Source organism: Chelmon rostratus, chromosome 4 (genome assembly GCF_017976325.1).
Source record: "Chelmon rostratus isolate fCheRos1 chromosome 4, fCheRos1.pri, whole genome shotgun sequence".
NCBI lineage: Eukaryota > Metazoa > Chordata > Actinopteri > Chaetodontiformes > Chaetodontidae > Chelmon > Chelmon rostratus.
In genome coordinates, this window is record NC_055661.1 from 20,204,630 (window position 1) to 20,229,966 (window position 25,337).

At 42.9% G+C, this 25,337-nt stretch overlaps 3 protein-coding genes across 4 annotated transcripts; 2 read left to right on the forward strand and 1 right to left on the reverse strand.

Moving 5' to 3' along the window:
* Positions 1-4,082: 4,082 nt before the first annotated feature.
* Positions 4,083-5,066, reverse strand: si:dkey-51e6.1 (uncharacterized protein LOC558617 homolog). The gene is made up of 3 exons (XM_041935883.1): positions 4,859-5,066; positions 4,381-4,505; positions 4,083-4,300 (listed from the first exon to the last, which is right to left on the reverse strand). Exons 1-3 carry the CDS (start codon positions 5,064-5,066, stop codon positions 4,208-4,210), a joined length of 426 nt encoding a protein of 141 aa, XP_041791817.1. The 3' UTR covers positions 4,083-4,207.
* A 3,084-nt stretch (positions 5,067-8,150) lies between these two features.
* On the forward strand, positions 8,151-23,216 carry LOC121605442. The gene is made up of 31 exons (XM_041935354.1): positions 8,151-8,402; positions 8,527-8,605; positions 8,709-9,113; positions 9,300-9,404; positions 9,510-9,701; positions 9,819-10,007; positions 10,128-10,316; positions 10,468-10,674; positions 10,806-10,985; positions 11,093-11,222; positions 11,324-11,373; positions 13,172-13,567; positions 15,138-15,317; positions 15,964-15,992; positions 17,128-17,206; positions 17,306-17,692; positions 17,785-17,892; positions 17,985-18,170; positions 18,260-18,451; positions 18,820-19,005; positions 19,102-19,287; positions 19,445-19,627; positions 19,746-19,931; positions 20,067-20,252; positions 21,007-21,192; positions 21,334-21,519; positions 21,626-21,811; positions 22,045-22,233; positions 22,325-22,513; positions 22,605-22,727; positions 22,825-23,216. Exons 1-31 carry the CDS (start codon positions 8,400-8,402, stop codon positions 22,887-22,889), a joined length of 5,337 nt encoding a protein of 1,778 aa, XP_041791288.1. The 5' UTR covers positions 8,151-8,399; the 3' UTR covers positions 22,890-23,216.
* Positions 12,762-16,272, forward strand: LOC121605633 (L-selectin-like). 2 transcript variants are annotated; one of them, XM_041935629.1, is made up of 9 exons: positions 12,762-12,898; positions 12,983-13,035; positions 13,172-13,567; positions 13,651-13,755; positions 13,982-14,086; positions 15,138-15,317; positions 15,543-15,632; positions 15,733-15,754; positions 15,964-16,272. In XM_041935629.1, exons 2-9 carry the CDS (start codon positions 13,008-13,010, stop codon positions 16,007-16,009), a joined length of 972 nt encoding a protein of 323 aa, XP_041791563.1. In that variant the 5' UTR covers positions 12,762-12,898; positions 12,983-13,007; the 3' UTR covers positions 16,010-16,272. The 2 variants fall into 2 exon arrangements, with proteins under 2 accessions (XP_041791563.1, XP_041791564.1); XM_041935630.1 differs by lacking the exon at positions 13,982-14,086.
* Positions 23,217-25,337: the final 2,121 nt, after the last annotated feature.

Sequence of the window (25,337 nt, forward strand, 5' to 3'; positions counted from 1 at the left end):
GCAATGCGCTGAAAATAACAACCATCACTCTGAAGGTACAGGACTCAAGTAAAAGGTTAAATATATGTATTTTATACCTATATTGAATATACATTTTCTATGAAGTGGAGCCTCAAATGCGTACTAATACTATACGTCTGTGAATAATATAAATATAAAGTAATTCATATTTTTAGACTTTCTAGAAATTTATATTGTGTGTGTCCCATTTAATTAAATCCTGTGACTAATAAAGCATAAATTTGATAACCTTTGCAAAATGAAGAACAATATGTCATATTCATAATGGTCACCATGTTATTCCTTACAACACTGTAGAGCCACAGAATTGGATCAGGCGGCCATGCCATTATAAAGCCATCTCATTTCGTCCTTGTAAAAGCCTTATTGTTTATGCGTTGTTGTAGTAAAGGAAATTTAATTAATTAAACTTAACTCTAAAAAGAAACGGGCAACGTTGAGGATCATAGACACAGTGGTTGGCCCAGGAAACTTAGTGCAGCAGATGGAAAACACATCAAGCTTATTTCCCTTTGAAATCTGAAGATGTCCAGCAGTGCCATCAGCTCAGAACTGACAGAAGCCAGTGGGACCAAGGTACCCCCATCTACTGTTTGGAGAAGCCTGCCCAGAAGTGGTCTTCATGGAAGAGTTGCAGCCAAAAAGCCATACCTCTGACAAAGGAAACAAGGCCAAGCGACTCAACTATGCACAAAAACATATGAACTGGGGTGCAGAAAAACGGCGGTAGGTGCTCTGGACTGATGAGTAAAAATTTTAAATATTTGACTGTAGCAGAAGGGCTGGAGAGCAGTATAATAATGAGTGTTTGCAGGCAACAGTAAAGCATGGTGGAGATTCCTTGCAAGCTTGTATTTCCACAAAAGGAGTTGGCGATTTGGTCAGGATTAATGGTGTCTTCAGTGCTGAGAAATACAGGCAGATATTTATCCATCATGTAATACCATCAGGAGGCGTATGATTGGCCCCAGATTTATTCTGCAGCAGGACAACGACCCCAAACATACAGCCAATTTCATTAAGAACTATCTTCAGCGTAAAGAAGAACAAAAAGTCCTGGAAGTGATGGTATGGCCCCCAAAGAGCCCTGATCTCAACATCATTGAGTCTGTCTGGGATTACATGAAGAGGTAGAAGGATTAGGGAAGCCTACATCCACAGAAGATCTGTGGTTAGTTCTCCCAGATGTTTGGAGCAACCTACCAGGCGAGCTCATTCAAAAACTGTATGCAAGTATACCTGGAAGAATTGATGCTGTTTTGAAGGCAAAGGGTGGTCACACTAAATATTGATTAAATTTAGAATGCCTTTGTTCATTCACTGGATTTTGTCAATAGATAAAAATAAACTGTTTACACTTCCATTTTTGAAAGCATTCTTAGTTTACTGCATTTTTTTCACACCTCCCTAAAACTTCTGCACAGTACTGTATACTTATATGTCTCTTTCCCAAGCAGTGTCAACCCTGTCCAACTGAGCAACACATTTTTTTTTAGAAATTTCACTCAAGGCTGCTTATCCATTGTAACCTGGTAGCAAATGCTGTGTCAGTGTTATCATAAAGCACATTACAGTTAATTATTTTGAAATCATGATCTCCTAGTTCCATTTTAGCGGCCACACACAGGATCAAACACCTGCCGAGACCATGCAGACAGGCAGAAAATGTTTAGGAATTTTTTGATTGTATTTAAATGAGTTAAGGGAAGGATGATATCTATCCTTTAGGAGTCTGGAATTTCTGCTGGCTCTGACCTGACTGTCTCCATAAAATAAGTACCTGGTAAGCTATTGTTTCACTGATAAGATCTCGAGCATTGAAGTAAACCGTCACGCTTTTGCTGCACCTTTGTTTCCCGACAGCCTGAGGTGTTAGCCGCAGTCGCTGCAGGAAGGGACTAACTTCTTGTTTAGGAAACAGGACTCCACATTGATGCTTATCTCTCATTGATTACAGTTTATTGTGGTGCTGCTTGCAGCGTACACATGCTTGGAAGGAAATATCAAAACACCCCCCCACTGAATCAAGTTGATCATCATTAATTCATTTCTAAAACAAATAGGTGTTGTTAAAATTCCTGTAGAATACATGAGTTTGGCTATCGCAAGGAAAAGCATGCTTCAGATTTTTTGTTGCTCCCCAGGGATAATTATTTTCACAAGGAGGTTGAAGTGTAGCATTTCTACAGTTTGTTTCAGCATCTTCACCAAGCGCACTTCAAAGCAGAGTTCGTCTTATCCAATTGTACAGTTATTTCCATCATTATAAGCAGATATCATCATTGCATTAGACCAAGTTGACCCCAAAAGATCTTCAACTTCAAATTTTCATTTTACAAAGTACGCGAAGTTACCCTATGTAACTATTTCAAAAGCAATGCACAGTCTACTATATAAACAGCCTACTATATAAACAGGGCAATTTTTTAGAAAATCTTAGCCTGTGGGTTATGTTCTGTGGAATTTTAGGGCTGAAGATTACAGCAAAGGCATCCGGTTAGATTATAGAATTTGCCCTTCTAAACACTACATGATGGCACCGACTGCTTACAGGTAAGCCTACCATTTCATGTAAAATCTCATTAAACCTTTACTGTAACACAGCTTCCAAGAAGAGGACTGAGTCTAACACAGTTTAAGACTTCTCCCTCCTGAGCTGACCTCCCTGTTTGCAGATAATAGAAAGGTTATCAGTTTACAGGAAACTGGCTCCGGATTTGGGATGGAAACCGGTAGGAAGAAGATGCCTTTTTGTTTTTCTTTTTTCGAGGTCACAAGGTAGCTAGCAGTCAGTATCATTGTCAAGTCCACTGATGAGGGTCAAGGTGAATGGAGCTCCCAGCAGCTAATTCTGTTCATAGTCTGCGGAGCTACACGCCACTCTTCCTCTTCATGTTTCCTCTATACCTTACCGGGTACATGGTGAGTCACAAGCACAAAAAGAAAGGCAAGAATGTGCTCTACTGCCGGATACAACATGTACCTTTAAAGACCCAGTCAACCTCATATGGGAAAAACCCAGAGAAAAAGGATGCAGACTCTTAATATGGATGGTGGAATCTCATGGGAATAAAGATGATATTTTGTGGTTAGTACCATTAAAATAGATGAACATCACCAAAGGAAAGATAAAACTGGATATCATGAGAGCAGATCAGTCTCCCCTTTAAAGTCACCTGGTGACTGATCAAATGGCAAGGCCCTGGCTTTTCCTCTGGTGCCAACAGCAAGTCAAAGTTTTCACTAATCCTGTGAAACTGCTATTCATAGTTCCCACATGAAAAATGACTTTGATGACCCTGATTTCCTCCAGCACCACCACAAGGTTCACTTTTGTGACTATAACAGCTGGACGTATTGCCCTGAAATTTGGTTCTTGCATCCATGTCCCCCTCAGGATGAATTGTAATAACTCTGCTGACCCCTTAAGTTTTTTTCTGTTGTGCCATCATCAGATCATAATTTCAGTTCCTCCAATATTTTGATTTATGATTTATGTATTGCATTGAGGGAGTATTCAAACTGTCTGCTTTAAGTATACTTCTAATTTTGTCACTTTTCCAGTGTTAACACATAACATACTAAACCTGCTTAGAATCACGTGTAGTGTGGATTTGGGACATGGTGTTTGTCCTGTTTTTCCTTGGACAGTGCAGATCACGGACTCCGCTACCACAGTCTAACTTTTACTACAGGGTTTTCCCTTCTTGGCTTTTGTTTATCATTATTGTCTGTAACGCCCTGTGGAATTTAGTTTGAACTTTATCATTGTCCAGAAATGAAAGCAAATTACCATGACGAAGGGTGAAAACCCCTCTAATCTGTGTCTGCTTATTTAAACAGCAAACTTTCCCTCAGAGTAACAGGATATGTAAGTGATTCAAACTGACTCTCCCCTTCCTGAATGGACTTCACAGTGCCAATCCTGATGAGGTCAACTAAACAGCAATTCTACTTATACCACATCCATTACATTTTAGGTGTCTGAAAACGATCACACCTGTGATCAAGAAACACCTGTGTGTCAGTTATTGTGCTTTCACAGAATCAGACGCAAACAGTGAAATGCAGAGTGGTGTATTTTGATTAAATGGTGGTTGTACAGAAAAGTCAATGCATTTTTATGTGGATTTTGTACTGGAACTGATAAATGCGCACACTTTAAATGCAGTGCAGGTTTACACTCTCATTTTTTGTCATCGGACCAGGTGATCTCATAGTCGCTGAAAGCACTCTTCAACTTCTCTGCAGACACAGAATGGTCCGCTTTACCAAACGCCTGAAAATGAATGAAAAAGAACGATATATTAATGAGTGTCTCATTCGCCTTTTAATGCCTTTCTGATGAAATGAACTTACAGTTGATTCTCCAAACACCCTTAGTTTTTTCTCCTGGCTGTTGTGCTCTATCTTCCCGCCTCCAAGGCATTTACACTCCATCCCCAAGGCCTCCATAGCTGGACTGACCTTCTCAAATATATGATCTGCAAATAATCGAAATCATTCCATCACTCAAAACATGCAATCTGGTCTAGTTACAGAGCAGTCAAAAACAGTGACAATTATAAGCAAGTTTGGCAATTTCTTAGTCTCATCTAATCCCCTTTGGAAGCTTTGTGCCACCAACATTTGCAATAAACATATATATTAAGGTTGGTAAGCATTTTCCTTGCATCTGCAGTATTTCTGCACGTTTGCATGTTGCACTAAAAGAAGCGTGTAAATGGGTCAAATCAGCCAATGCTGCAGTAGCACTACAGGTCACCTGCGTCTTGGTTTGCGCGTTATCTCTACGCATTTAACGCTCCTCTGCAGCAAAGCACTGCCATCAACTTACTGTGATACTCTGCACTTTTAGTGCCTCGGACTATGTCTTTATTCACATCGCCATCTTTCACTTTCACTCTGACCAGTATGTACTTAAAAGTTCCCTCAGGGTCGATCTCCACATCGGGGATTTTGGCCAGAGCGTCTGCCATGGCGACTGTAACTCTACGGACGGAACCGGAGAGCCTGTGTAGAGGTCTGCCAACAACTGAAAACATGGTGCGGTCTCACACATGCCTGTATTTGGATTAGGACGTCTGTTTCCTGTCTTAAAGAGACAGGCTATTTGCAGCCTGCAGCCATGACTGCACATGGCACGCTCGCACGCCAGCGACCCCATATGGCAGCAAAGGGGAATTGGCGTCGGTGCACGGCATGTTATACTGTATATATCAGTCTAATACAGCAAAGGGAAAAGATCAACAACATGTTCAACAGTGGCCTGTTTTCACCCAGGAGACTTTTTCTTTAATGGTTCTAACTGGTCTAACTGATATGTCCTTTCCTGTAGCCAGAGAAGATTTTCCGCTGGTGTCTGTCAGGAACGTGAGAGGTCAGAGTGGAATGGGGCTGTAGCTTTTGGTTCAAGAACACTTCAGCGGACAGCAGGATGGATGATCTTGCCATGCGTGTTTGAACCCCCACTCGATGGCCTGTTTAACCAGTAATCCATCCTGCAGCCTTTAATTTGGAGCCAAAAAACCTCTCCAAACCTCTCCTCAGGAAGGAGTTTATCACCGCAAAGGAGACAGTGATAAGACAGTGAAGGTTGCATGCTTTGATTTTCTGGAGTGGGTGTTTTATGAGTATATATACAGTACATATAGCAGTATACAGTAATTTTAATGTTGAAGTTGTGGTAATAAAAGTGATTAGTTTTCCATTGCCCGAGCCCGCTTCTCTAAACGTAGTATGAATTGGAAGAATAGATCTGCAGGGTGGGCTCAAGCAAGACCCCCAACCAGCTCATTTCTATGTGAGCACCTGTTTAGAATATTATTGTTAAAGCTGAAAATGAGTTTCTCCCTTGGGTCTTGCCCTGTATGAGTTAATTAGGGAATTTATATTAGCTTTTACTGTTTATATTTATTGTTGATTATATTTTAAGGGGAACGGGTGGAGGTTAAGAGGTGTTAAGCGACGGCAGCTACTGTCCAGCGCTTCTGGTCAGAGAGGAAGGATATGAACTGTCACTTCTGGAAACACAGGCAGCCAGCAGGCGCCTCTGCTCCCACACCATTCATTTCCTGTCCCTGGACGCTCAATAACAAATGCCAGTTAAGTGTTTGTTCGTTGCGATTGAGTTATTTCCAAGTCTTTTTTCTCTTCATGAGCATATCCTTTGACAGGACATGTCAATCCATTTATTTTTTAACTGTGACTGAAATGCATGTTTCAGTCTATGGATTGTCCGTCTGCACATTTTGTACTACTATTAATATGCATCACCTGAATGAATCATCACGCACACTCATGAAGCCTAGACTGGTCCAAATGGCTTTACAGACACAAAAGGGTCTCATTAGTGCGCCATGTGGTTTCATTTGTTGATAAATGTGTAAAGGATTCAAGTGAGAGGAAACAGTGGCCTTGTTTTTTGGCACTCTAAATCTCTCTCAGTCACTCTCTCATCAGCTCACAGGATTTCACAGCTTGCAAGACTGCAATTTCCTCCTTAGTCGCCTTTCACTGTGATACGTGCACCATAATGTGTGCTGCGTTTAATGCCCTCCCCAGGAAACATATCACTTTCTTATTTCATGCTATTTATTTTGTCTTTGTCTGTCCATGCAGTCATTTGTGATGTTTTACATTCGTACGTTATCAGTACATTAGCGAACACTTAGGCAAGGGGCTGATTCTTGTCCATCTCTGCCTCCTGTGAGGTAATCTTTCACATGGAAAAAGCTCGGAGAATGTGAGAATCACATTTTTTTAATTCTCCAGTGCTTTCACTACTATACAGCCACACTCCTGAGGGACAAGTTGGGCGCACAGGAGTGGACCACCACCTCACAGCATGGATCATGAACTACCTCACAAACCAACCACAGAATGCAAGGATACAGGACTGTGAATCCAACGTGGTTGTCAGCAGCACGAGGGCTCCCCAGGGAACAGCCCTCATCCTTTCAGCCACCTTCGAAAGTTCTCTGATGACGGCACTTGTCTGCCTCATCACAGATGGGGATAACAGGGAAAATGGAGAACTGACCGGCAGATTTGTAGATTGGTGCCAGGGGAACCGTCTCCAGATCAATGGAGAGAAAACTAAAGAGGTGGAGGTGGACGTCTGCAGGTGCAAACACTCTCCACCTACACCAGTGAACATCCAGGGAATGGACAATGACAAGCACCTCTCCTGAATAATAAACTGGACTGGACAGACAAAACAAATGCACTGTTTAAGAAAGGCAAGAGCAGATTACATCTGCTGAGGAGGTTCAGGTCTTTTGGAGTGCTGGGTGCACCCCTCGGGACCTTTTTTAATTCTGTGTCGGTACCAGCCGTCTTCTATGGAGTGGTCTGCTGGGGCAGCAGCATCTTGGCAGCTAGCAGGAAAAGACTTGACCTGCCGGTCAAGAGGGCCAGCCATGTCCTGGGATGCCCCCTCAGCCCGGTGGAGGTGCTGGGAGAAAGGAGGATGATGGCCAAGCTATCCTCCCTGATGGAGAACATGTCCCAAATCACGCGGGACACTCTGAGAGCACTGAGCAGCTCCTTCAGTCCTGCAGGTCATTCCTTTCTGCTGCTGTCAGACTTCACAATCAATACTGCTCCCAGTAGACAGCACATGCTGAAACTGACAATTCAATCATGTGTAATATAGGTGCATAATAAACTGGGCAATATCAATATTTCCTATGTAAAATAATGTGAATTCGACCACAGTTTTTTTTTTTCATATTATTTACTTACTGTATTGATCATATCCTGCTTTCTTACTATTGCTTCCCCTTTGCTGCTGTGTCACTGCAAATTTCCCTGCTGTGAGATTAATAAAGGATGATCTTTTTTTGTATTATAAGTTAGAATTGTTTTGGATGCAGATTCAAATCTTCAAAGTAATTTAAGATAAAAGTAACTATAGCTGTCAAATGAATATAGAGTCAAAAGTATTTAGGAGTAGAAGCATGAAAAAGCATAAAATGGAAATACTCAAATAACTTTGTCAAAACTGTATTTTATTGCACTACTTGAGTATAAACACTTACTTTCCAGTGAAACCATTATTTTGACATTTATGATAAAAGTACTATTATTAACAGGCAAGCCCTCCAAAAACAAAGGATTTTTTTCCTGGCTTTAAAGTGAGAAAGAGAAAGGAAAATTTCCAACGAACACCGCAGGGGAGTCATAGTGGGGGTGTGGGGATTTCCAGCAAAAAGCCTCGCTGTGATGAGTGCTTCCAGGAAAACCCATCCAGGCCAGTGGAGAGTATAAAAGCAGGCACCTCAGCACATAGACCCCATAATCACCTCATCCTTGGATGTGTTGAGACTAAAGACATACTAAGAGTCTTCTGTAGGTTGTCACACATCCCACTAAGAATGGTGAGTGTAAAGCTATCAGTTTAAATACAGTTCTCTTCAGTGCAGTTCCTTTATTGTTTGCTTGTGGTCAGAGATGCACCTATGGTGTAAATTCATCTTATCTTTTTTTACTTGATTTTTACAGGACTTCTGCTCTGGATTACTACAGACCCGTGGATCTAAGACCTCTGCCTCATGGATCAGCTTGACCTTTCTTTGCTCAAGTATGTAAATCTAATGCAAACAGAACTGTATTTTTTTCTCAATATGACTTTTTGAAATTCATCCTTATTGCTTATTCATGCTTATTACTTCCTCCATCCTCAGTGCTGTGCATGTGGACTAGTGTAGAATGCTGGTCATACTACTACTCTAACACCACCATGAATTGGGAAAAAGCGAGAGCCTGGTGTAGGGAGCACTACACAGACATGGTGGCCATCCAGAACAAGGAGGAGATCGAGCATCTCAACAGCTGGCTGCCCATGAAACCCAAGTACTACTGGATTGGGATCCGCAAGATCAATGACGTCTGGACCTGGGTAGGGACGAACAAGTCTCTGACAGAAGAAGCAACCAACTGGGCAGAAGGTGAACCAAACAATGGCAAGAGTGGACTTAGTACAGGGGTGAATGAGGATTGCGTGGAGATGTACATTAAAAGGAATATGCAGCCAGGCAAGTGGAATGACGAGAGGTGCGGGAAGTCGAAGACCGCTCTGTGCTACACAGGTGAGCAAAAGTTCGGGATGAGGACACAGCGTCTCATTTTAGCTGCCTCAATTTTCATCTTCTTGTTCATTATTAGCGAATCTCTTGTTTTAAATCATCTATTAATGGCATCTTAAAAATAAAAGCTCAGAGAAATGGTTATACTATTCTATGGAAGCTATATGAAAGTGCTTCTTCTTTCCTCAGCTGCCTGTAAGAAGGACTCGTGCCGCTATGGAGACTGCGTGGAAACCATCAACAACCACACGTGTGCTTGCTTTGGAGGCTTCTACGGCGAGCTGTGTGAGCATGGTAAGAGAATACTCACATGTCCTGTTTGTTTTCCAGTTTAAATTACTTCAAGTCACTTACAACCAGGACTGGTATTAAGCTGTGCCTTGTTTTCTTTATTGGCAGCTGTTAAGTGCAAGAAAGAGGAGGTGACCGTCCCAAATAAAGGAAGTGTACATTGCACTCATAAGTATGGAGACTTTTCCTATGACTCCTCATGCCAGTATTCCTGTGAGGAAGGATACCAGCTGAGCGTGTCAAGACCCCTGAGATGCAATGCCTCCGCAGAGTGGTCAGAGCAGCCTCCTACATGTGAATGTGAGTTGAGGTGTATTGCAAAGCAACAAAAAAATCAATAAAAGAATTGAACTTCAATTTCAAGTAACTATTATAGAGCCTGCTCTAATGTGTTTTTGATGGTCCTGTCGTCCACAGTGGTTCAGTGTCAGCAGCTGTCTCGTCCAGACAGGGGATCCATGAAGTGTTCCGACCCTCTGGGCCCCTCCAGCTACAAGTCCACCTGTGTGTTCACCTGCGACGAAGGCTATGTGCTCGCTTCCCCGTCTAACACTCTTGAATGTGGAGCGTCAGGATTTTGGAATTATTCACAACCGTTCTGTGTTGGTACGCCTGCATTTTATGTTTCTGTCTCTCTATTTAAGGCTGTCATTATGAGTTAAAAGCTTTATGATTCTTTTAAAAAGGCTTCTGTTGACCTCTTCCTTTCCATCCTCTGTTTTGCAGCTGTCCAGTGCCCCGCTCTCCGGGAGCTAGAGAATGGTGTCGCCAGCTGTGGAGACAATGCAGACATGAGGTTCAGCTATGGAAACACCTGCAGCTTCAGCTGCGACCCCGGCTACCACCTGGTGGGACCGAGCAGGGTGACGTGCACGTCAGCTGCTCAGTGGAGTGAGAGGATTCCTCGCTGTGAAGGTGAGGGCGCACACTAAATCTATCCCAATCACCTTCTGTAGGATTAAAAAGAGATTTATTGCTCACAGCACTGTTTGCATTTTCACAGTCTATTTGTACTCTGATTCATTCTATGTCCCAACATCTTATCATCTATTTTTTTTCTTTTTAGTAATAGGATGTCCTGCTCCTGAGATTCCAACAAATGTCCAGATCAGCTGCAGCCCCTCTCTGTCTTCACCTGCTTCCACTGTGACCCCCTATCCACCTGGTATGGTCTGCACTTATAGCTGTGACGAAGGCCATGTGCTGCATGGTGAACTCAGCATGGAGTGTGTGAATCCAGGCCAGTGGACATCTACACCACCAACCTGCACAGGTATACATGTGCCCATTTTACCTGCACTATTTGCAAAACTTTATGTGCTGTGTGTGTGTTGATACAGTGGCGTTGCTCCTTTATCAACGTGTGATCGTTAAAATCTAAATTCTTGCTGTCTTTTCCCACAGCAGTGAGATGCCCCTCGCTTGAGGAGCCTGAAAATGGCCACATCAACTGCTCAAACAGTGAGCTGGTGTACAACTCACAGTGCTCCTTCACATGCAAGCAAGATTACCTATTAGTCGGACATGAGCTGCTCACCTGTGATCGTCATGGCAATTGGACAGGAGAGAAACCCACCTGCCAAGGTAAAACAAGCAATAAAAGGATGAAATGCTAGAAGAAATTTACATGAAACATTAACACGTTAGAGTTTATAAGGTCAAATGATTCACATTTCATAATGTGTCTGCAGCTCCTCCATCTCAGATAGCTGGCATTGCATCCGGTGTGGCAGCAGGGGGCACTCTGTTATCTGGTCTGTCTCTGGCTGTTTGGATCCTGAAACGACTGAAGCAGAAAGCCACCAAGTTTGAGCTGAACAGGTTAGATAAACACTGGTCTCTCTTAAATCATACATTTTCTTTATATCAGATAGTTTTGTTGAATCGCAGTGCTCATCTTCTTCTTTTGTCTTTTCTTACAGCAACTCGGACATAGAGGTCCCTCCACAGGTCTACAAAAACAGCATTGACAGCCTCATATAGAACATAGTCATGTACTTCAGGGACAATTGTGTGTATCTTAAACATAACTGTTTGTCAATTATAAGTCATATCGATGTCAACAATATTGGTTCTTTGTACAGTATAACATTTGTTAATGAGAAAATCCAATGTTTGAGCTCTTAATAGTGAGAGGACAGGTTTTTGTTGAATTTCATGATATAATTTCACGATTTGCTCTGAAAAACATGTATTTCCTCCTAAGGGAGATTTATATTGAACATATTGTTCAACAGCTTCATGAGCATGCTGGAAAGGTGGCTCTGTCCATCTTACTGTAAATGTATATAATGTTGTGGGTGGATTGCCATGCCAACGCAGAACTGTGAATAATTTCCCTATATTGATTTTTGTATTTATGTCCTATTTATTTAACCAACTGGTTATGACATTTGAAATGTTACTACATGTTTCTGTATTTTTTCTATACATAATAAAACTGTCAAACTGTCATTTGCTATTGGTCCTTTTTATGCACCTTCCAGTATCATGAGCAAATATCTGTCAGTTTAAAAAAGTAAAAATATTGTCAGTTGTAACACTGCACTGATACACTGAGGTTCAGGCATCAACTCCTCAACTCCACACACAACACCACCCTGTTCCCACACTTTGAGCTTGGACATTTACGCTGACGCTGCAGGAAATCATGTGTTTTTGGTCCAAGAAAAACCTTTTTTTCCAAACTCAATGCATGGCTCTCGTCTGTTTCTGTGACCTGCGTTACAATGGTCGGGACGGAGATAAATGGTTGAATAACAGTGAGAGGCATGCGAGGGAGGATGTGCTATAATGCTGCAGTAATCTGTCAAACAGATCACCGCCATTGTTTTTTTTTTTTTTACCAAAATCTTTTATGTCAGCACTTCAGTGGAACCAGAAATAGATCCGATATCTTACTTTAGATTAAAGGTGACAGGGTGAGCACTCTCACTCAGAGAAGTGTCTCTGAAAACTGTCAGCTAGGATAATCAAAGATGTTAATTTTAGTAACAAGCAAAAAGCATGTTACCATTTTGTGCAAATCTTAGATTGTAATGCAAATGGAAACATGAAATTGGGGGGGGGGGACTCAATGTGTTTCAGTAATGACCCTCACGGTACTTTACTTTAATTTGAAATGTGTTTTTACTATTTGTATTCCCTTTTAATCCACCTTTGGGGATTAAAGGTGGGGTCTCCTCACCCTCAGAAACAGGTGGAATTTCCCAAAAGGTGACTAAAATCATTCGGTCAGTTATTCAGTCGTCACCTGCACTGGCTCTGTACAGTAAACATCCAGGTATTGTGCGATAATGTTGGATTGAATAGCGAAGAGAAATATAAAAGCCTCACACTGGCCCCTGCTCGCAACAAAACTGCAGTGCACTCACTGTGCTGCTGTGGTGTGATTTCTATGTTTGATATGATTAGAAAAACAAGGATTTAACTTTAGTAGCAAGCTTATTTCAAACAGCTTAGAAATTATTGTTCAGATATTGAAATACCAACTCTTGGTAAGTAAGCAACCTCTAATTCAGTTACTTTATATGTTGATGTCGTTCAATATTTTGCCTTCTCATAATTTTTTCTGTGGACAGACAACAGGTGTTTGTAGGACTGAAAATGAAGTGGACATTGATCTTCCTCCTTGGCGAGTATTAGTTTTAGCACAGAGGCAAAATGTATAACTGACGGTACCTGCTGTTGTGCATGAGCTCGTTCATATCCGATGATGAATTGTCACACTGGAATTGTCCTTAACCATTTTCTTTCCAACTGTATATTAGGTAGCTGTTTGGCTGAGACTGCCTTGGGCTGGACTTATCATTACTCAAACAAGACCATGAACTGGACCCAGGCCCGCCAGTGGTGCCAGACCACTTACACAGACATGGTGGTCATCCAAAACCAGAAAGAGAACGACTATCTGGTCTCGCAACTGCCAAACAGAACTAGGAGTCCATATTTTTGGATTGGAATCACTAAAAACCATAAGAATGAAACCTGGACCTGGATCGGGAATAACAGCACATGGATTGGTGAGCAGTCCTGGGCAGCAAACGAGCCCAACAACAACCACAGCACAGAGTTTTGTGTGGAGATCTACGTGAACGGGGGAGAAAACAGAGGGAAGTGGAATGACGAGAAATGCGGCAATCAAAAGTACCCGGTTTGTTATCAAGGTATGCACGCCTAATTGTTTCTGAAGGTTTTACAGTTTAAGAAGCAGTAGAGGGTGTTCTAGTATTGCACTTTTTCTTAACAGCCCAATGTAATGCAACATCATGCAGCAGAGGAACATGCCAGGAGACCATAAAAAACATAACCTGCCTCTGTGAGCCTGGCTTTGAAGGAGACAGGTGCCAAACAGGTGAGGAGAGAGTCAATAATTATTACAGTGGGTCATATTTATTTAAAGGATGGGTTCATTTTTTTTCAAGTTTATCTTAAAGCGACTGCCACATGTCCATACGCACTGATTTTGATTCTTGTGATTTTACAGTTTACAGTGATAAAGGTGGCAGATTTAACACGCAAGTTTGTTCCAGTTTCAGAGTGGGACAGGTTGTGTTAGTAAGCACTTTTTTTCCTGACAGCCAAATGTAATGCAGCATCATGCGGCAGAGGAAGATGCCAGGAGACCATAGGCAACATAACCTGCCTCTGTGAGCCTGGCTTTGAAGGAGACAGGTGCCAAACAGGTGAGGAGAGAGCTCAAACATTACTGTCTCTAATGTTTGTTGAAAGAACAGGTTCACATTTTTTCAAGTTTATCTTAAAACAATTCTTACATGTCCATATGAACACTGAAACAGTTTGCAGTCGCTGTAGTTTTACATGTTACAATATATATAAAGTCGGCCGATTTAACCCTCAGAATTCTTAGTTTGTCCGTACACAACATGTGCAAGCATATGCTGACCATAGTCCAAACCATCTAGTTATGGTTGCGAAGCTATGATTGGACAATGCATTTCGCCCGAAAAAGCGAAAAAGACAAAGTTTGCAACTTTAGTGTAAACAAAATTTCCCTCAGGAGTAGGTGGGGACCAAAAATAGAGCATAAAGGCGAACAAATATTGGACAGGTGGCCACAAACACGACCCCAAGCATGGCAACCATGCTAATGTTGCTCCATATATGTTGGCTGTGTAAACAGGCAGTTCTTTGCTACCATGTTTGCCGTATAAACTTAACAAAGTGATAATATCTGTGTTGTGTTGTTTCTGCTGCCACTAGCAGACAAAATCAGTTTTAACCAGGTTAAGATCAACATGATTTAATGTTGCTCATTCTCTCTGTAAAACAGTCAAAATGCCAGTCTCTTGTTCCATTAGAAGCCTTTTATTTTCCTGTCCCAGACTATTTGTGCATTTTTGTGGAGGCCTAGCTGAAAACTACTATGCTCAGCAAGGTCAGGTGTGACAGCAGTATGTTTGTATCTCATTACAAACTCACATTCCGATGTATGGACTTCCTTCCACAGAATGTCCTTTTGGATAGTTCATCGATTGTGCACTTCTTCAGAACATTGCATTTATTTTCTGGCAGACTTTTAACACAGTCACGAACCCCGCATCTGTTTCCTATGTTTCCTGAGAGGCCAGTTTGAGGATCACATTCAAATACCGATCAAAATACTCCCGTCAGCATGAATGTGCTATCAAAATGGCTTATGTTCAGAATAGAACGCTAGAGTAAGATGTTACATAACTGTATTGCTGTTAAACTTTAACCTATTTGTGCCTGCAGCCGTGGAATGCCCCCCTCTGTCTGAGCCTGATAACGGGTACCATAGCTGCTCGGGAGGAAGCCAGACATTCAACTCAACCTGTCAGTTTAACTGCAACTCAGGCTTCCGACTGATAGGCTCGCCAGGTGTTACCTGTGGGGTCACTGGGGTCTGGAGTGGCCCAAGACCTGCATGTGCAAGTATGTGTACGACGTTATAGAGAAATTGAAAAGATATTTTAAAGAGAGAATACAACAAAACCAAGGCTGGACATTCATTGCACTGGTTTTGCTGTTTCTAGTGAATCATTATTGTTAGTATACTGAGCTGCAGCAGTAACAGTTACTGCAGAAGTGACTCATTTAAAAAAGCAAATATTGCAGGGAATATAGTGTTTGACTCAGGATGAAAATGTATTTTCTCAGGCTACAAACAGGCTCTGCTGGCTGTAGCTGGGTGTGGAGCTGTCTCTGCCCTCTGCTGCATCTGTTTTTGCTGGATGAAACACAGAAAAAGTCAGTATTTCTCAATTGCACTCCATAGAAATAGTGATGCAATGCAGTGTTGTTGCAACGGACCTCCATAGTGATCTGTTTGTCTGTTAATTTCTCACAGGAAAGAAACTTTCCCAAGTAAGGTCAGTGTTGAAATGTGCTTGACCACAGCAGCTCCACCCATGCATGCACGTCTACTGTTTGCAAAATTAATTTTGCAAAATGTTGCAGTTTGTGCTGTTAAAAAGTATATTGCCTCCATTTCAAGTGATAAAATATCTCACTGTAACAGGGATTTATCTTAGGGAATGATTCAGTAATTGTCCCTTTAATGTCTGCTTGTTCTCCATAGGCAGCTTGAAGAGGCCACAAATCCAGCCAGTGAGTCACAGGGATGAAGGACAACTGGAGCCTCGTTCATGTCAAAATAGATCTATAATGACCCACACGTAGTTGCTCATATTAATATTAGTACATTGTCAATAAATAAAGTTAAGCAGTCACTGGCTGTACATGCTGTATGCAGTTCACTAAGAGTTTTGCCCAATATGCTGTATGTTTAAGATTAATTTGCGTTTATGAGGTTATCTGGTCAAGCATATGGAAACTTACAATTTCTGTGGTGTTTTCGTTTAAGATAAAGGTTATTGAATAAAATGGATTTTAGTCATTAATGAGTTTTTAAGAGTACTAGTGTGTGTGTGTGTGTGTGTGTGTGTGTGTGTGTGTGTGTCTTGTACGGCTATCTTTCTGAGAACCAATGTGAGTTTTTGGAGTGAGGCCATTTTTGGAAAGTGGGGACATGTTGGCCGGTCCTCTCGTTAGGACTGACCTTCAAAGGGCTGTTTGAGGGTTAAGACTTGTTTTTAAGGGTGAGGTTAGAACAGGGGCAGGCATTTATTCATGATAAGTTAAAGTGAGGGTAAGGGCCTAGGGAATGTGAACGAAGGTCCTTACAATGATAGAGGTATGTGTCTGTGTGGACATGTATTACTTTGGCACATAAACCTGGTTACACAGTCACATTGGGGGGGTCTCGTCTTCCTTTTGGGGTCAAAGCACAAGTCTCCATAAAGTAAATCACTAAAGACTTGGGTTGAAGTTCTGTTTAGGTTAAGGTTACAGTAGGCAAAGAGTAGTTAAGGTTATGGTTAAGGTAAGTCTTCAGGAAATGTATGTCTATGTAATGTCCCAAAAAGTAATGGAAACACGATTTGTGTGAGTGTGAGTGTGCACGTGTGTGTGTCTGTGTGTGCATGTTCCCAGACTGTTATGGGTGATAAAGTGGTGCCCTTCCTGAAAGGAAGTTACGTGAAAAGTGACATTACAAAATTGGTCATTGAGTCATTCCCTGAAGGACGATTAATACCGTTTTGCCATCAGTCGTCAGGAAGAGGAGTAAACGAGTGACTGAAGACAAATGAAATGGTAAGACCTTTGAAATATCGGTGCAAGTGTTACACATTCAAACATGATTCGTGCAATTATTGGAAAAAAAACATTTTTTTTATTTCAGATGTTTCACCATTCAGTTGATACCAGACAGTCCCTGCATTATAGGGTGCTGCTAGCAGCATTTATTGTATTTGCCCAAGGTAGGTCTCCTCAAACTCACACCAAACTCTTTCAGACTCCTTTCTTTTCTTGCTTCACTGGTTCTATTTTGTCTCATTGTTCTTATACTTCTATCTTAGACCTGAGCAGCAGAGGAGGGGCACAGGCATGGACCTACAACTACAGCATCAGTCCAAACCGGAGGTGGCTTGAGGCCCGTCAGTGGTGCCAGCAGCATTTCACAGACATGGTGCTCATCCGGAACCAGGAGGAGAACGACTTCCTCAACAATCTGCTGCCATTTAATCAAAAATATTACTGGATAGGCATTCGCAAAGTTGGTGGAGGGTGGATCTGGGATCGAACTGACGAGAAGGTGCCAGAAGAGGCTCAGAACTGGGCCCCAGAGGAGCCAGATAGCATAGCGGGTCAGGACTGTGTGGAGATTTACGCCAAGAGGGACAAAGACACAGCAAAGTGGAACAACGAGAACTGTCGCAAGAAGAAGGGAACCGTCTGCTACACTGGTGAAAACACGCTTTATTTTGTTCAACATTTGCTGACTCCTGTAGGCTTATTGAAGCATGTGAGATCTCTCAGTATGTATGCATGTATATAGCCTCTTGTACACAGGATTCCTGCAGTGTCCATGCAGACTGTGTGGAGACCATAGGAAGCTTTACCTGCCACTGCGATCCTGGTTTCCAGGGGTCAGGCTGTGAAGAGGGTGAGAAAACATTATCGGAATATATGTAAACCAGCCATGACCTCTTTCTGTGAGGCCTTAAATAATATCTTTTTCTTTTGCTTTTTCATCAGCAATCGCATGCAAACCCTTGCTGGATCCAGATCAAGGTTCTCACCACTGTTTCTATCCCTACGGGTCCAATCGTTTCAACTCTTCCTGCCTTTTCCACTGCGAACTTGGCTTTCAGTTGATAGGCACGCCCCAACTGCTATGCCAAGCCAGTGGAGATTGGGACCACCCTGTTCCTGTGTGTCAAGGTATGGCAACTGGATATCAATCACGTCCAAATAATTGTTATTTCAGATGTCAAAGTCATTAAATGAATATTTCTCACTCCCTACCTTAGTTGAACAGTGTCCAGTTCTGAACCACACCAACATCGGTGCAGGTAGTATGAACTGCAGCCACCCCATCGCACCTTACAGCTACAACTCCACCTGTGAGGTCCGGTGTGATGAAGGCTATGAGCCCAGTGGGCAGGACCAGATACATTGTGACCACAGTGGCCAGTGGACGGCCAGTGTCCCAGCATGCACATGTAAAGTGATCATTGCCTTTGAATGTGAAATTACCCAGAACTGTGTTTTGTTTGATTAGCTGGCCTCAGTGTGTAGTCACATCCTGTCCAGACAGCACAGCGCACAGATCCAAATCAAACTTGTTATCGCTTTACTTCACACTCATTTATACTTGCATTGGGAAAATAACATTGTGGCAGTGTGTGCAGGCAGTTGCTGTTTCCCTTTACTGTAAATGGTGTCAGCATGCTTATTCAAACCCCCACCTCATGCACATGCTATGTTTATGTGCGTGGATATAATGATACACCAACTGATGTGTTTTGTAAGAACAAGGATTTCCATTGAGTGGGCTGTGTGTGATTGATATCTATCTGCCCCACCACAGTGAAAAAGTGCCCCCCCATTTTGTTTCCTGTTACGGGCGACATGGCATGTGTGGACTCTCTGGAGCCTTTCTCCTTTGGCTCACGGTGCAACTTCACCTGCCAGGAAGGCTACGACCTGGTCGGGGACGACGCACTCACCTGCCTGGCCTCTGGACAGTGGAGCAAACCTATGCCTGTGTGCACAGGTGGGTCACAGAAATGATGCCAAGGCCCCTTGGAAAGAACAAAAGCTTCTTGAAAACACGCTGCTCTGGTGTGTAAAAGCGTTTCTTCTTCTGCAGTGGTACAGTGCAACAGTTTCAAGGCTCCCCCTCATGCCTCCATGCAATGCCAGGACCCTCTTGGAGTGTACAGCTACGGCTCAGTATGCACCGTGCAGTGTGAAGAGGGTTTCGATCTGATTGGCACAAACATGACAAAATGTTCCTCACAAGGCAACTGGAGTCATGCACTTCCTGTTTGCCAAGGTAAGACCAGACGACAGAGTGCTGAAGCACGAATAAGTATCAGATACAGTCTGTTCTCATTGCTCCTTCACCTTAGAATGAGCAGACAGCTCCGTTCTACTGTTTTGTATGTGTAATGTTTATGTAACTGGTCCCTGATCTCTGTATTCCTTCCAAGTGAAGAGGTGTAACCCAATAAATCCTCCTCATGGCTCCTTAATCTGCACTGACCCAAATGGCTCCTTCAGTTTTGGTTCTCGGTGCACTGCAACCTGTGATGAAGGCTTTCTGCTGAACGGGACTGCCAGCACTCAGTGCAACTCCCTGGGCATGTGGAGTGCAGATATACCACAATGCTTGGGTAATAAAAAAAATGTCTATCATAATCTGTTTTTGTCTGTTTTTTTCTTTCTGTTATCACTTGAACACATTAAGTGCTGAAGCATGTACTTTGTCTCTCCCTCTCTGTTCCTTTCCAGTTAAGAGATGTCCTGCTCTGAACTCTCCCCCTCATGGCTCTTTAGTCTGCTCTGATCCTCATTCAGAGTTCAGTTTTGGTTCTCGGTGCACATCGACCTGCGAGGAGGGGTTTGCCCTGAATGGGACAGCCGACACAGAGTGCACCTTTCTGGGCAGATGGAGCGCGGACATGCCTCATTGCTCGGGTAAATAGAGAAATAAAGTACCTCTGTTGATCTCAATCAACAGATGAGTTCTTAATTGAATGAATGAGGTGGCTCGACTGTACATCTTTACCATGTAAAGCACTTTTACATAAATTTCTCCTTGTTCCCCTCCAGCTAAGAGATGTCCCTCTCTGAACTCTCCCCTTCATGGCTCCTTGATCTGCTCTGATCCTCATGAGGAGTTCAGTTTTGGATCCCGGTGCAACATAACCTGTGAGGAGGGTTTTGTCCTGAATGGGATGGATGACACAGAGTGCACCTCTCTGGGCACGTGGAGCACAGACATCCCACAATGCTCCGGTAAAACAGTTCTAGATCATAGATATATAGCATCAAAATCTGTTCATTGTAATCAGCATAAGAGCTTGTAATCTTTTCCTTTCTGTCATTGAGTCAACTGACAACCTCTGGCATATTTTATGGATATTTCATTTTATATTGAATGCCTAACATACCAACTGATTAGCTGTACAGTTATCGCAAAGAGTGAACGCAATAACTACAACAAGTTCGTGAAAAATTAGCCATTTGGATGAATTTTGAGCAGATTATTTCCTGTTAATATTGCATCAGAGATGAGTTTTCCTGATATTTTTTGGGAGCTTTTTATGCAATTCTGTATATTATGCTTGTTTTACAATCATACATACTTACTAGACTTTTTTTGAGAAATTCAGTGCCCTCTTCCTCCTGACACTTGGCCACTGTGCTTTGAGCTTGTTGATTGTTTTATCCGTGTACTTTTCTAACTCAGGACGAGGCTGTTTAGCAGAGAGCGAAGGCTTTGTGAATATGTTCAGGTCTTCACTGTACCCTTAAGCTGTGTGGTTTTGTTAATTTATATCCTGAATAATAATTACAACTCTAAATTAACAATTTCATTTAGTTTTTTCACAGAAATGAATGAAATGTTGAGATATAGCCGTATCTACTGTATATTTTCCAAAAAAGTTATCTTCCGATTTTTAAAATCAAGGCCTCCTTGACCCCCCTGTGAAGGTGTTAAAGGTCTAAAACATTTTGTTTGTGTTGTCTCTACCTCTCTACCTTCCAGCTAAGAGATGTCCCTCTCTGAACTCTCCCCCTTATGGCTCCTTCCTGTGCTCTGATCCTCATGGACAGTTCAGTTTTGGTTCTCAGTGCAACATAACCTGCGAGGAGGGTTTTGTCCTGAATGGGATGGCTGACACAGAGTGCACCTCTCTGGGAAGATGGAGCGCAGACATGCCTCGTTGCGTCGGTAAAGAAATCTTTGCATCACAATCTGTTGATTATAATCCACAGAAGAGCTTGTGAATTGGTTTCAAGGTTTTGGCTGTAATTCTTTGCCATATAAAGCTCTTGAATATCATGGTCTCTCCCTCTATCTGTTCCCCTCCAGCTAAGAGATGTCCCTCTCTGAACTCTCCCCCTCATGGCTCCTTCCTCTGCTCTGATCCTCATGAGGAGTTCAGTTTTGGTTCTCGGTGCACATCAACCTGTGAGGAGGGTTTTGTCCTGAATGGGACGGCCAACACAGAGTGCACCTCTATGGGCAACTGGAGCACAGACATCCCTCGTTGCTTAGGTAAAAACACTGTAATCTACGTCTTTCATTGTTTAGATGACGTAACTCTTAACCAAGTAAAGCTTTTAAAGAGCTCTGTCCCTCTCTGCCTCTTTTTCCCTTTCAGCTAAGAGATGTTCACCCCTGAACTCCTGTTCTCACGGCTCTTTAGTCTGCTCTGCTCCACATGGAGAGTTCAGTTTTGGTTCTCGGTGCACATCAACCTGTGAGGAGGGGTTTGTCCTGAATGGGACGGCCGACACAGAGTGCACCTCTCTGGGCCACTGGAGCAGAGAAATGCCCTGCTGTCTGGGTAATAAATCACAATTTGAGAGCTGCACTTGACATTAATATTCCCTTCAGGTGCACATTACTGAACACTTGTGATTTAAAATGTAGGTTTATATGTGTCCATACATTCATTTCATAATCAGCACACCAACTGTGCCATTAATTTGAAAATTAACCCTTTTTGCCTTTTTGTTTCAGTAAATGATTATTTGGTGTGAATCTGACGGCCATAGTGTCGTTCTATGTTATCCACAGCACACCCATGCCCCCTACTGGCCAAGGCTCCACAACATGGGAGGATGAACTGTAGCCATCCATACTCCCCTTTCAGTTATGGCTCCCTCTGCGACTTTGAATGTAATGAGGGTTTCTGGCTGAGGGGAACATCAGCTGTGACATGCAACAATTCAGGCCGCTGGAATCAGGATCTACCCAACTGCCAGCGTGAGTGCCCAGAATTACTTCAAACTCACTAGTTTTTTTCTTGCTGTTCAGGTATTCAAACAGGTGATTCTATGTGCTTTCCACACCTCAGCGGTGCAGTGTGAGGCCATTCATGCCTTGCCTTTAGCCCTGTCTATGAACTGCTCCAATCCTCTGGGGAACTTCAGCTTTGGCTCCCAGTGTCTTTTCACCTGTGAAGAGGGATTCTCCCTGAATGGCACGAAGGTGCTGTCCTGCTCCTCCACTGGGTTTTGGAGTGACAGCCTGCCTAAATGCACAGGTAAACTGCTTTTTGTCAACATGCTTACATGCTGATATGTTCACAACTTTGATCGAACCAGTGAAGAAGCTAACTAAGGATCTTGTTACAGTGGAAGGCATGTCGATGGGGACTGCCATGCTGATGTATGCAGGTGTCGGAGCAGCCTCTGTTGTAGTGCCACTTGTCCTGATAGGATTGGGTTTGTTGATTATGACACAATTCAAGAAAAGAGGTGAGACTAACTGTGATGTTGCTGTACAGTTTTACACATACACAGTACGTTGTAGCGCTCACAGTGAATTTTTTATCCTAATTTCTGATTTTTGCAGGAAGTACACCCATCCATGATTCAACAGGTTGGGAAGAAAGAGAAAATCCAGCATTTGAATTTTGAGTTTTTTCTTCTGTTTTTTTGAGACATTTGTTTTTGCAAATCATTCAAAATATTGGAGCCGAATGCTTGCTATTATTATATGAATCTTGGCAGTAGTACCAAAAGATTATAGGAGGATCAGAGTTTTGCATTAACTGATTTCAGTTTCCCCTCAGAAAATATAATAATAATAAATTGGATAGTCATGCACATTTTGCATGAAACCATTCACCTTTTGATATTAAAGAACCCAAATCATGATGCACAATTCATGCATGATACACACATAGTTTTTGTGCAGCTTTTGCTTCATATTCTGCTTGTACATTGCTCAATTGTCAATAAACTATCGCTAATTTTTGAATCTTCACCTTTTATTTTATTCTACTTTTAGACTTTAGAAAGTAATGCACATGAAGCATGTGATCCATGTTGGCATTCCCTCGCAGCTCAGTTTCCCCACATTTAGGAACTAATACTGTGGGGGTCAATTGGGGAAGCGGCAGAAAACCTCTGAGATTGCCAAATGGCTGCAAAGTGTCAGTTTAGCACATTTGGTGGCCAAAAAGCTCCTGCTTGTGGCAAGGAGGTGATCTATTATCAGCCTCAGCTCAATGTGTCACCCTGGGCACTGACCCGACATTGAGGGACAATCACCTCCACCACAGAAATACACTATATTGAAGTTAATGGCCTGAACTGATAGAGTTGAAAAGATGTTTCATAGTTGCGATGATAGACATTTTGTACTTACCAATTTAGGTGGAGAACCATTGTCTCTATTCAGTCTGTCTATTGTATGGCTGTCTCTACTGTATAGAATCTTGCCTGTGTATCTGTGCCAATAATAGGCTATACCCCCAGACTTTAAACATGTGCTGCAAATGGCCAATGGAGTATCTTCAGCAAAGCGTGTGCATCTGTCTTGGCGCTGCAACAGCATGAAGCCAATTATAGCGGTTAAAAGACAGAGGGTTTGCGGCCTGTGGTTGGCATGAGGGGTGCAATAAATAACCGAACTGTTGACAGGAAACTGTTTGGCTACCGTCAGAATAATAATGAGGTTATTGCTGCCTGCTGTGACCGTATGATCACAGTGTGATTATTTTTCTCATCCCACCCGCTGGTGCTGGCAACCATAAATGCACGCCAACTGCACACAGGCTAGCGCAAGGGAAGGGAAAAGGCCCCGCAGGTGACCACCTTGGCTTTCATCCCTGATATTTAAGTCTGGCTTTTCTCCCGTCATACCTCTAAAGGTACAACTAAATGCATTATGGTACTTTAGTCCCCTACAACAAAGAGTGTTGTTCCTCCTAACACACAAGCGTGCACACATGCACATGCCAACAGACGCTTAGAGCAGCTACAGACACAAAGGCAGATTCAAAGGAACACACACTCAGTATACTCTGCTGCACACTTCTTTAGCTCTGGCTGGCAGTAGCATACCGCGGTGACAGACAGTTAGATTGTTCCTGACCATTGACTTGCACTCTCTGGTCTGCAAGGTCTGATTTCATAGTGGGAAATATGAGATGGGTCCAGGAGAGGGTTCACGGCTGGGGCAAGGAGGCACTCCATACAGTGGGGCTTCATATCTCTGTGTCACCCTGGGCATTCTCCCCTGACACAGCTTTCAGCCCCTCCGTTGTCTGGAGCCCCCTCTCTGGGGTGTCTCAACCTCCTTCCCCAGGATTGGTGCATTCCAGCTGGGCACGGTGCCTGGGTGGTCCCCCCTCCTCCTTTCCCATCCTCTATGACTGGAGGAAGGAAAAGGCAGAAAAATGCAGCGAGGGCCTTTGACCGTGAGGAGCACAATGTGAGCGTTGATGACGGCGGCGTGGATGTGATGCTTACCTGCCACTGACCCATACAGCTGTCATAGCCCGGCGTTTTACAATCTGATGATCCACCCAACAGCCGGGGGAAGATGCCTCGCTGACCTGTCACCTAGATTGGACCGATAAGCACCGAAGATGGACTGACCCGGCTCTAACCCTCAGCATGAATACCCCATCTTCACCATAAATCAGCCTGTGCCGCCTGTTCACACACCACATGCTGAACACTCACTGTATCATAACCATTATTTATTGATCGTTGTTGATTCATTCGAAACAGCATACACACATTCTGAGAATAAATACAAATACACGCCCAAACAGCTATTTACATTAGTAGATGCAGATATAATCTCATAATCTAACATTCAAACATAGTGAGAGAGGTCCGACAGTGTCGTGCATACACAGGAGTGTGTGTCATACAGTGGGATTGTAAAGCATAAGAGGCAGTAGTGTAATCGTGTTTATATGGAGGTGCACACGGTATATTGCATCGTATCACAGCGTACCCACGTCCCCTTGGCGGTGGTTTTGCAACCACTTCTTCCACCACCTTGTGCACGGTACAGACGGATAGATGGAGAGACCAGAGAGCGATGCAGAGTGAGGGAGGCCTCCAGCC

Coding starts and splice junctions, on each gene's coding strand:
- si:dkey-51e6.1 (XM_041935883.1), bottom strand. CDS start 5,066: ATGTTTTCAGTTGTTGGCAGACCTCTACACAGGCTCTCCGGTTCCGTC. Junction 4,506..4,858: donor TAAAAGTGCAGAGTATCACA/GTAAGTTGATGG, acceptor GATTATTTGCAG/ATCATATATTTGAGAAGGTC. Junction 4,301..4,380: donor GGGTGTTTGGAGAATCAACT/GTAAGTTCATTT, acceptor ATTCATTTTCAG/GCGTTTGGTAAAGCGGACCA.
- LOC121605442 (XM_041935354.1), top strand. Junction 11,374..13,171: donor CTACAAAAACAGCATTGACA/GCCTCATATAGA, acceptor ACTGTATATTAG/GTAGCTGTTTGGCTGAGACT. Junction 17,693..17,784: donor GGGAACCGTCTGCTACACTG/GTGAAAACACGC, acceptor GCATGTATATAG/CCTCTTGTACACAGGATTCC.
- LOC121605633 (XM_041935629.1), top strand. CDS start 13,008: ATGAAGTGGACATTGATCTTCCTCCTTG. Junction 13,036..13,171: donor GACATTGATCTTCCTCCTTG/GCGAGTATTAGT, acceptor ACTGTATATTAG/GTAGCTGTTTGGCTGAGACT. Junction 13,756..13,981: donor AGGAGACAGGTGCCAAACAG/GTGAGGAGAGAG, acceptor TTTTCCTGACAG/CCAAATGTAATGCAGCATCA.